General features: G+C 36.0%; 1 protein-coding gene across 2 annotated transcripts; it reads right to left on the reverse strand.

Annotated features, from left to right (window-relative positions):
- Positions 1-2787: 2787 nt before the first annotated feature.
- LOC111911803 (protein MODIFIER OF SNC1 1) lies at positions 2788-9275 on the reverse strand. Of its 2 annotated transcripts, none has more exons than XM_042901154.1 (11): positions 9015-9275; positions 8068-8135; positions 7824-7904; positions 7694-7738; positions 7211-7586; positions 7022-7115; positions 6834-6914; positions 5500-6718; positions 5226-5406; positions 3289-5136; positions 2788-3210 (listed from the first exon to the last, which is right to left on the reverse strand). In XM_042901154.1, exons 2-10 carry the CDS (start codon positions 8097-8099, stop codon positions 3370-3372), a joined length of 3876 nt encoding a protein of 1291 aa, XP_042757088.1. In that variant the 5' UTR covers positions 8100-8135; positions 9015-9275; the 3' UTR covers positions 2788-3210; positions 3289-3369. The 2 variants fall into 2 exon arrangements, with proteins under 2 accessions (XP_042757088.1, XP_042757087.1); XM_042901153.1 differs by having other exon boundaries at positions 8068-8144.
- Positions 9276-12526: the final 3251 nt, after the last annotated feature.

Genomic DNA, 12526 nt, shown 5'->3' on the forward strand with positions numbered 1-12526 from the left:
TCTCAATATTATAACCGAAATAAGTTATGATATGTAAACAAATCAGAAAATTACACGTGGAAATAAATAAATTCTAAAAATCTATTAAAATGTCATGTGTCCAAATCAATGAGGACATGACATGTGGCAGAAAATGAGTTTTATTTATTAGTATAGATTATTTTCTGATCTATCATCATTTTCTAATTCTTCTTTAAGTACACTTAATTTATTCATTTTAGAACTCAATGTTTTCACTTGATTATATATTATTTTTTTCTAATTAAGTATAATCTTTCAATTTATAACCTACAGTGTTAAGAGGTGGTTGAATCGTAGCTGATATCTTTTTGTGTTTATCAATAAATTTTTCTTCAGGATTTAAAGAATCTTGTAATATTTTTTTCATTTGATCAATTTTTTCTTTTAAATTTAATATTTGTTCTCCAAATATAATAAAATAAAGATTTATATAATTTGTTTGTTGTACAAGCTTATTTATTTGTTTAGTTGTAGATATATTCTTTTTAATATTCTTTTGATAAACTGTAAATTTGAATGTAAATTTGAATGTTATATCATCTTTAATTATTTGAAAATATTGTTGTGGTGAAAATATTCTTTTTAAAGTTTGCCCATTAATTAATTTATATTCTCTTTCAGTGGTATTTATGTGTTCATAACATATATATTAACAAACCAATGGACAAAATACATTATTTTATTTATTGAAGATAAATAATTATAGAATGTTTCTTGTATTATTTTTAGTTCTATTTTTGAAAAGTTTTTAAATAATCATGTTTTGAATGAATCCCATTCTTTTTTATTGAATTCATTTTTATTTTGATTCTTGCCGATAATCCTCGACTAAAATCTATTTTTTCTGTACTATCCATTTAAATATTAAAATTCATTACTAAATGACTAGTATCCTCATTTTGATAAATACCTTTTAGTAGGATCCTCACTGAAAGGATTTATATGTATGAAAATATTACAATGATGCTATCGATTGAATAACAAAATTACAAAAATAGTCCCGGTGTAAAGGAACATTTATGAAAATATTACCGAAATTAATAAACTCACGGACATCTGCACTAGTTATACAATATACAATTAGCATGACATGATTGTGTGTGAAGGTATTTTTACAATGTTTTTGGGTTCAGTTCAAAAGTAAGAGTAACTTTTACCTTGTTTAGTTTCCCTGGGAGGGGGTCATCCCAAATGCCATATATATATATATATATATATATATATATATATATATATATATATATATATATATATATATATATATATATATATATATATATATATATATATATATATATATATATATATATATATATATATATATATATATATATATATATATATATATATATATATATATATATATATATATATATGTGTGTGTGTTTGTATTTAACTTAAAATACATTATATATATATATATATATATATATATATATATATATATATATATATATATATGTGTGTGTGTGTTTGTATTTGAATAATTAGTGTAATTTTTAAGATTGAACAAAATAAACAAATAAGAATAAAACAACTAGGGTTAAACGAGAAATTTCAGATCAAACAAAGTTAACAAGTTATTCAAGAAAAATAAAAGAGGAAACAAAGGCACGGATGTCAACAGGGGAAACAGGGCGGGGGTTGCATCCCCTGTCCTACCCCCGAAATACATCTGTTCCCTTGCCCCTGCCCCCAAAATCTCTAGCTTCCCCACCCCTAAATCCTTGGATTACCTCCACTCCTATTTGGTATGTCTTTTTTTATCTAAAGAATATGTTTTTGCCTAAAAGAAGCTATTTTTAAGTAAAAAATAATTATTTATAAGCATATTTTTACATTTAAAAAACAAAAATATCATTACATCTCAAAAACGTTATACTGGCAACCAAGGTTCTAAAATGTTCGTCATGGCGCGTCATAGTTCCAAAACTTTGTACTTGCGGTCAAGTTTTAACAAAATGTCGCCTTAAATTTTATATATATATATATATATATATATATATATATATATATATATATATATATATATATATATATATATATATAACTGTAAAAAATAGATATAAAAATATTAATTGTATACAAAATTGTCGCCTTAAGTTGCGTCATGACGAAAATAAAAAGTTAAGGCTTGACATTGTCGTCAAGTCACACTTTATGTTATTTAGAACCTTGCTGGCAGCTTAAAAATATGGTATTTTGTTGATATTTGAAAGCTCAAAAACAATATTATTAGTTATTATATTTATATAATTAGTATATATTAATATAAATAATATATTAACAGATCCTCGATTGAGGGTTCAGGATAGAAACGTCCACCCCCGTCTCCGCCCTTGTCCCCGATTTTTTAAATAAATATCCACTATACAATATTGAGGTCCATGAGACTTTTTGACATTGCTAAACAAACAAAGGTGATACCGAAAGGACCCTTTTTGGGGGTTTGAATCCAAGGATACGGCTGAATTCAAAGACAGGGGCAGAGATGCTATTTTCCCCGTTGGGCCACATTGTCACCCCTATGTTGACTCCTGAAATGAGTAAATGCTAGTGGAGAAACGCAAATCATGTAAAAATATCATTCTCTTCTCCAACAAACCACCAGAGTTTATCGTTGGGTTGGGTTCCGACCCAAGATATGGCTAACCGATGTAAAATCCCTTTCTTTAAAAAAAAATTTTAAAAAAAAAAAAAAAAAAAAAAAGGAAATGAAATAATAGGGCATTTGAGTGTGACTAAAAACAACTTGACGACATGATGTAACGTTAACTGAGAATTAGCTAGATGCTATTAGATGAAACAGTGAAACAACAATAACAAGGTTCATGACATCAGATCAGATCTATCTACCAAATATTCAGGGCAAACCAGTAACTTTAAAACAATATTAGGCCAAACAAGAAGGGGCTCATCTCATCTCTCTCCTTTCCACAACAAATCACCAAAACGCATCATTCCTTCCTTCCACAACACAATGTATAGCTCCTCTCCTAATAACAAGAAAGAAAGACAGAAGAATATTACAATATTCAGAACACTCACATAAGAAACCGCCACGTCCCTCCCTCTCGTGTAATAAACTGCAACACTTAGCCTTCCTCGCTCTCTCTCTCTGTCTGTCTGTCTGCCTGCCCTAAACAACCCAAACTCTATTCTCTCTTCTCAATGCATGCATGCCCCTACCTGACATACCATACCAATAACACATTTATAAAATCATAAGTATTATTAAACCACTAAAATATAACCCCCCATTCATACCTTCACATCACCCACCAATTTTCTGACCCCCAAAAAAAAAAGTAAACATCATCTGACTTCTCTTCACTTCAATCACCACCACTATTGCCGCCCATAAAAGTTACCCCCACCACCACCCCGTCTTGATTGACCTGAACCCTTCTCTTTGTACCTCTGACCCGCTGCATTCCCAGACCCATCAGCTGCACCAGCACCTCCATCCAGTTTGTTTGATCCGACTGGCTGATACTCATAATGCAGATTTTGCCTTGGCCTTTCCCGGTTTATATTTGCATTATTATTGCTATTATGCTGCCGCCCACCACCACCGCCACGGTTGTTTTGCCCATACTTCCTAAAACCTGGCTGCTGCTGCTGCTCAAATGGAGGGGCTTCATCCTCCATGTTATTATTTGGGGAATGAATGCGTACTCCTCCTCCTCTTGGCTTTCTCTCTCTTCTACCCTCTTCACCACCATGATGATGTTCCTCACCACCACCACCTTGACCTTTATATGCTGCTGCTTGAGCTTGAGGTTTTGGTTGCCAATGAGTAGAACGATTCTCTTTCGCAGAAGTAGGCCTTTCTGTTATTACCTCGGCTTCATCCTGATGATTTTTCACTGCCACTGCCACTGTGCTCCTACTCTGACTCTTGTTATATGCTGCTGGTGCTGGTTTCTTTCCTTTATTACCACCACCTTCATCTTTCACAACACTTGTTGTACTGGTTGTATTGGTTGTTGGTGGTGGATATTCAGGCATAAACCACCCATCAGACGGGTCCCAGTCATGCATCACATTCGTTTCACCTGTTACTTCACTCTTCTGGCTCACACCCACACCCACAGCTTTCTGATTATTATTATTATTTTTCTTTACAGACACTCCCTGTTGCTGGGATTTCATCGGCACCTTATTTTGCTTACTAATATTATCAGATGATACTGGAACTACAGGTTGAGCAACCAATTCTTCTGATGTATCTTCTTCTAATGCACCTTTCATGGGTGAAGATGGTGTTGATGATTGCTGTGCCAGTTCTTTAGCTACTGGCTTCGGAACATATCTTTCCATTTCTGCCCTTCTGCTTTTCAGATTAGTCTGGACCGACGTCTTTGCTGGCACCACCACATCATCCTGAACAACTCTTTGGCTTTGACTTTGACTTTGACTGTGCTCATCGCCACGATCTTCTTTGTTGTGGGCCCTAACAGGGGCCCACACAACACCATCATTCCCATGAAACCTATCTGCTGATCTGTTATTGTTATTATTAGCTTGTGGATTCCTAGGCATCCTTCTCGAGTGCTGCTGACCTTTATTATACTGGCTGTTAGATTGCATTGCATCCTTGCTTGAATCTACTACTTCAACATGAGATGTTGGATCTGAAGAAACCTTTGCCACGTCACCTTCTATCACATCATCAACTTTAGGCTTATTCTTGCTACTCTTGTTATTTCTCTTTCTCTGTTGTGTTGTTGACAATGGGACAGGAACAGTTTTGCTTTCAGGCTTTTCAGCATCAACAACAGCCTCTTGTTCACTGTTCTTACTGTTGCTGACTTGGACAACTGCTTGAGATTGACCTTTTGTGTTCAGATCTGAACTCACTTTGCTAGTATCAGTATCTGGTCCTGTTTTTGGTTTTTGGGATGATCCCTCCACATCCTCCTGCTCAACAACACTAGTAGCAGTAGCAGAAGCTTCAGCAGTCTGTGTTGTACCATCTGCTGCTAGTGTTGTACGCCTATTCAACTCTTCCAATTTTGCAAGGGCCTTTGCTTTCTGTTCCCTTATTCTCTCTTCCTCTTCCTTCTGTAATTGAATTGCACGCTGTTTAGCCAACTCCCTCATCCTAGCTCGCTGATTCAGCATGCATAAATAGATGGTTAGCCACATCCACATCCACATAAAAAATGATGATAAATTGGTGTTCTTCAGCACTGCTTTACCTGTGCTTGACCATCAGCAGGGTCAACCATTGGAGTCAGAGAATCGCCTGTGTTCTTAGTTTCAGAGTTCTCTGCAGAAACATGAACAACATTCTCAGATCCTGGAATTGGAGATTTCTTTCGCCACCCATCATTATCTTGATTAACTGGTCTTCCTTTTCGCGCTCCATGATGCGGTTGCCTGAATATAATATTATACATAAAAGTTAGTTAAAACAAAATTGTTATATAAAATGTATACAATCAAACATTAAAAAAAATCCATATCATAAACCTTGAGACTACTGATGCGCTTGCTGTGGTAGATTTTGAGGTATTATCTTTAGAAAGATTGATGTCACGAGGAGGGGCAAGATCTTCAGTGTTGGAAATGGTACCAAATGTAAGGGTAGAATTGTCCTTGGGATTGGGGTTATTAACTAACCTATTCTTTTGCTCCTCTTTTAAATTACCAGATGCAACATCAGAAGCCCCCCGTACTTTTGCATTCAAACCTTCAATCTTTTGTATCAAGCTTGCATCTTTAGGGTTAGCTGAAACATCCTGAGCCACTTCTGAAACAGGTGTCACAATTTCTGATCTTTTACCCCAACTCTCACTGGATGCTTTAGAATTAGAAGGGTAATTTTGGCTTCCTAACACCCTGGAAGGAGGAGGATTATTCTCAGCAGGTGTGTTTCTTCTAGAAGACATATCTTCATTCCTTCTGGTGTCACTTTTGTGGAATGATGGTCTTGGCTGTGGCTGCTCATTCTTTTCTAAAGCCAATGAGTTTGTTGTAGTCTGATTCTCCCAACTACCCTCGTCCACGTCAGCATTCCTTTCGTTTTCACGTTTCCTAAGAACTTTGTATGGCCCACGAGGCTCTTCATGTGGAGGAACAGAATCCAATTGTTCCGGAACATACATGTTTCCGGGCCCACGCACACCACCTCTAAAATGGGGATCACCAAGCTCCGAAGGGTTTTGAGGTGGACACATGTTGTAAACAGGTGGTCCAGGTGGCATTCCCATAAACGGGTTATCACGGTCATTGGGATTGTGATTATACCCCATTGGTGGACCAAAATACCCTTCGTAAGGCACAGGACCAGGGTAAAACCCAGGCCTAATAGGCATACCAGGGCGTATAAAAGCATCAGGCATCTGGGGTCTATAGAAATCTCCATTTCTTGGATGATGACCTCTTGGACCGGGCCCCGGTGGAGGACCCTGTTGTGAATTTGCTAAAGGAGGTGGCATCTGAGGGCGATAGTAAGGGAAAGGTTCCATTGGGTAGCCGCCATGAGGAACAGGGGGGTATGGTGGACCTCCGGGTGGTGGTGGTCCTCTATACCAAACACCAGGTGCATTCATTGGTGGGCCACGCCATGCATCAAAATGTTGAGGGGGGACATTAGGGTTGAGATATTGGTGTGGTTCCCCTTGCCAGTGTTCTTCAACATGTGGTGGACCTTCTCTTGTCCAAGTTTCAACACTTCCACTCTTGGTATCTGCAGTCAAGAAAATATTAGTATCAAGGAATGTAATACATACACAATCATCTGCAAATTGCCAAAAAAGATTCAATAGATAATAGAAAAATGAAGGCTAAAAAAAAACACAAACCATGCTGAGACATTTCATTTCTCTCTTTGAAAGGTGCAGTTCTGCCAGAGGCTGAGCCAGGACGAACATGAGATTCATGATCTGACACAAACGCAAAAAAACAATCCATAAAATGCAGAAACAATCTTTATTAGATGACTGATGAAATTACTGCTAAAATGGTTTGTAATATAACCAATTAAAATTACCATGTGGTTCGCTACTCTTTGCATCTTTTTCAGAACCCAAAGTTGGAAAGTCCCCAGAACTCAGAGAAAAATCATTACCCTTAGAGGGTATTGACTGCAGAAAAAAGAAGAGTCAAAGACTGATTAAAAGATTCCTTTTTGTTAACAATCAACACAAGAGCATCTCTGTTATGATGAAGAAGAACTTACAAGCTTATCTGAAGTACCATTAGGGCCCCACGCCACGGAATTATCAAATGTGGGTTCAGCAAAACGGGATAAATGTGAGCTACCAGGTCTTGTCTCTGCACTGAGTGGGCGTGAGGTTGTTAGTGTTGACTGGTTTGACGTTAATACCCCTGAAGCAGATGATGGCCTGGAATTTGGACCCCATGTGTTAGCAGAAGGCTCATGGGTTCTTTCACTGCCAGCTGTCGATGGTCGACTGAGGCCCCCGCCAGATGATGGGCGGCCAGTTGGATGACGTGGCGAAACGGTGTTACCATCAGAATTTGGTGATACTGCTGATGCACCCCAAGGATTTGAGGTTGAAGAAGATGGCCGACTTCCCCAACTAAGGCTGCCCCTGTTAGAGAAAATAACAGCAATGTAAGTAACTTGAAGGGTAAAAGTGGCATAGAGAATATTACAACAATTAACAAGAGTATAGAATTATTATAAAGCAGTGCTCACTTGGGAACAATCTCAACATTTGGATCCAGACCATGATTCTCTAACCTTGAAACAGCAAGAAAAAACATTGGTTATTATTATTTGTTACATAGATTCAAAGATAGTTGACTATTCAGCAGTAAAAGCGTACTTTTGGCTAGGTAAATTCAGAGGTTTAGGAACAGCAACTTTCCCCAAAACAGTCATGCCACCTCTTCTTGCAGAGGCCCACCTAAAACAGAAAACAATAGAAGATTAAGTACATTGATTTCATGCTGTTCAGGAATGTAAAAGGCAAAAGAGGAAAACAGGAAGTAAATAACATTACAAAACTAAGATCCCTTGTTTTAATTAAAAGTAAAACAGAAAGAAAGAGATAAATGAAAGAATTATACCTCCGCTCTCCAGCCAACATACTCGATGTCATTGTTCAAATGCAGTCCCAAGGTCATCCAAGAAGTATCTGGAAGACCTACAGATAAAATCAAAATATTACTTTGCTTACTATAAAGAACTATTCAGTATTGACTACTTGACTTGAATTTAGCCATACAACAAGTGATGTTATATGAGATTACAACATCAACAACACTCCAATACCTAGTCATTTACCAACTAAAGCCCATAAAAAAGAATGATGCTTTAAACAAAATGAGCTCCGCACAACAAGATTTAAAAAATCAAGCATTCAACTTAAACAATATCATCACATTCAAGATAACCAAAAGCATCTCACCTAGTCACGTATCACCTACGCAATTGTTTCACACAATCAAAGAGAAAACAATCACTTTCTATAATACACTCAGCAGTGAGTAAAGTGTACTTCTCACACTATCGACTTCTCAAGAAACCTCCCTACCACTAGTCCTTAAAGTGTATGAGCACATTCATAAATACACAACAACGCTGCTTCCATGTCATTAGTTCCAATAAGTTAATAGTAAAGACTTATATGTCGTTAATTTCAACATATTAATAGTAAACCGTACTTTTTATATACTCTTCAGACTTTTATAACACCCCGTGCTATATTCGTCATATATTGGATCAAAAGGAAAAAAAGGGCATCCTACATCGGCACGTAGGGTAGTGTAGCAATATATATATACTTTCACATATGAACTTCGATTCACAAATCGAGGAAATATGTTGCGTTAAAAAACCGAAGAAAAAAAAAACAAAGAGAAAAGCAAAATACTTCCTCGATAAACATTATCAGACCTTCGAGCGCTTCGAAACCCTAAATTTCAACTCCAAATTAACCAGAAGTAGCACACAATAACAAAATTTATAAACAAAACCAGAAAATCGAACATACGTACGGAGAGAAAACGCATACCGTAGATAAATAGATAGGGTAATTCCGATCTACAACTACAACTCCGATCTGCGATCTTGGAAAGCGATAGCAAGGACGATGCGAAGAAGGCGAAAGGCGGTGGTGTTTGTATCGGTTTGGGTGTCCGTGTGCGTGTGTGGTGGAGAGAAGTGTCGCGAAGGGGAATCGAGGGGGTTGGGAACAGTGGATGTGTGGGTGGGTCGAAGTCGAACACCGGAAAAAGGCTAAGCCCAAAAAACAGAGAAAGCTCTCTCGCTTATAACTTAAGTTATAGCCCCCAAACAATTAAATTAACAATTAACAAAGCATCTTAATCTTAAATTAAATAAATAAATAAATAAAAGTCGAACTGAAAATGGATACAGTCAAGCTTCGTTTCACAACTTGCCTTGTCAGCCATTGGATTGTGTAGCCGATGGTTGGAATCACGTAATGTTTTATTCTCCTAGTCTACACCCTATCTTTTAGAATTAATGTTATACATAACAACAAACTATCATCTTCTAATTTATTTGATTCAAAACTATCACGTTCTAATTTATTTGATTCTCATTCCTTTTTTTTTTTTTTTTGTACAACAGACCATTGAAGTCGCATTTTATCTCCTAACTTTAACATGTGTTTAATTTCTAATTTATTTGATTCTTATTCGTTTTGTGTCCAATAGACCAATGAAGTCACATTTTAGATCAAACTTTAACATGTGTTTAATTTCGTTACAAGTCTCGCCGGTAAAATATTACTACTAATAATCCATTTGACATATTGGGATGGCAATGGGTTCGCATATGAAATATATTTTGATGATATGGATCATATGCACGATCACAAAACTATATACCAAAGAGTTGTGCTCCCATCAAGTATATAATTAGTAAATAATCATTGAGTTTGTGGGTACTGGGTACCTTTGTAACGTCTCAAAAATAGTCAAAATACTAAATAAAAATTTTATTTTTCAACCATCAAAACCTTCAATCATTTGTTCAAAAAACAATTAGAGTGTAAAGTGTTCTCAAACATCAAACTAACATCATAATTAATAATGTGGTAATAAAACTCAAGTGGATGCAATACGATCAAGTTGAGTCATTTCTTTTAGAACCATAAGTACCTGAAACGTTTAAACATGAAACCGTAAGCACACAGTTTAATGAGTTTCCCAAAATATCACATACCAATACAGGCCCACCCAACATACATTAAGTATCACAAAGACGGTTTAACATCACACACAGCGTAGTGAGAAGACTAACCTACACTCGAAGTTGAATATACTAAAACTCGTACAGTCGAAAGGTTGGCGCTACACACCACCTAAAGAACCATATAAGGGCAACCCCTTAGTGTACTAACAAAACTACCAATTAGACCAAAAGTCAACTCAAAAAGGTTACCACATTTTGGCCAACCACTGGTCGCGTCGTGGCTATCCAACACAGTCGTGACTAACTCTGTCACCACGTTATGACAAACATGTGACCATGTCATGGCAGCAAACCAACAAAACAGACGTGATACCCTCATTTACTACGTCATGGCGAGCATTAGGGGTGAGCATAAGCAGGTACCCGGTTAAATTTGATGGAACCGAAACCTTAACCAAAATCGGCGGTTCCTAAGATGTCGGAACCGCAACCGGTTGTATCAGTTCTCAATATTTTAGAACCGGAACCGGAACCACCAATTCCGGTTCCAGTTCCGGGTACCCATTTAAAAAAAACTAAAGGAATTTAGTTACTCTCCATCATCATTCTCCATGAAAATAATCTATACGCAATCTGTCAGTAGAAATTATTCTATAAGTTTAAAATATATATATATATATATATATATATATATATATATATATATATATATATATATAGAGAGAGAGAGAGAGAGAGAGACCTTTAATGCATTATTTTTCCATGGCATCACTGCACTTGGTGTTAAAGTAACATAAACTATATCACATTTGTTAGTTTTGGAGTAAGTTATCTGCATAAATCCGTTCAAAAAATAGTTATTTGCATAAGTGTTTGAGGAATAAAAAAATCAAGGAAAAACAACTTAGAAATATTAGTTAATTTCTTTAAATATGACTTAGTTTATATATATATATATATATATATATATATATATATATATATATATATATATATATATATATTATGGTTGTAAAAATCGACCTAGGTGGCCGATTAATCGGCGCCTAGACGATTGGCAACCTCTAACTGCCTACGAATAAGGGTTAGAGTGTTAAGCTAGGCGGAATTGGTCAATATCGGTCAAAACCGGCCCAACTCGGATCAAATCAGTCCAACTCGGTCCAAAAGTCTTTAAAAGACCCACCAGTATATGGAGTCGGCTTGCCTAAAACATAAATGTGTTTATTTTTGTAAGGAGGATTCCCTTTATATAAAGTATGTTTTCCCTGATAGAATGCTCAAGCTTCAATGTGGGATGCTCAAACTTTTATTCTTTCATATATGTTCTTTGCATCTCGTTCTTCCCCCAATTTTCTTGATGGCTCATCTCCTCCCCTGCTCGACTACTCCTCCCTGATGAGGTATCGGACCCAATCAACAATAAATAATTGCTTAATCTGGAATCAATAATCGTCTTCTACCACGAGTTCTCGAGTACCGACTCTGTCATTATTTTTTTCCACGAGTTCTCAAGTACCGAACCCAATCAACAATCAATATTTGGGTAATCTGGAAAGGATTAGTGAGGAGGATATTAGGTCGAATCGAGGTTATGTATGCAATACTTGATGAGTTATTTGCTTAATTTTTTACTGTTGTTGTCGATTTCAATGGATGATGACTTAATATTCGATTCGTTCTGATTCTCGATTCATCTTAACTGAATGTTCTTTCTTCCCTTGACAAGTTTTGATATATTATAGATACGTTCAATCTGATTTCATTTTTCATGTTTCTATTATTGATCGAATTAACATTCAAACTCAATAAGATTTCAGCAAACCATATTTGATTTCAAGCTCGCCTTCCATTTGTTCTGAGGTGTTTGTATTCGATTATCAAACCTCTACATAACTCGATAATCAAACCTCTTTATATTTAATTATCAAACTCAATTATCAAACCTGTACAGTTGTATGATAAAATGGGACACTATAACTGATCTTGGGTAAAAATTTCTAGTCTCATCAGTTCAAATCGGACACTACTTTTCATGCCCGTCATGTGTTCGATAAAATGCTTAAATGAAGTTCTCAAGTGTTGCCCGCAATGATATTGGGAAATTTGACATCTTGTTATGCATTAGGAACAAATTTGACATCATGAGTTTTTGCAACTAAATATGATACCATAGAATCAATTATCAAGAATGAAAAAGAAGTCACTGGATATATGCAACCTTCAACATCAACATCCAAATTGCTAGAAGAAATTGGTAATGAAATTCAAATAAAGGTAATCATTTTGTTGATGATGATGAAGGTGGAATCATGTTTGAAGTTGAGGATAGGGAAAAATTGATGTCTGAGATTTGAAACATGG

This window comes from Lactuca sativa, chromosome 4 (assembly GCF_002870075.4).
Source record: "Lactuca sativa cultivar Salinas chromosome 4, Lsat_Salinas_v11, whole genome shotgun sequence".
Classification (NCBI taxonomy): Eukaryota; Viridiplantae; Streptophyta; class Magnoliopsida; order Asterales; family Asteraceae; genus Lactuca; species Lactuca sativa.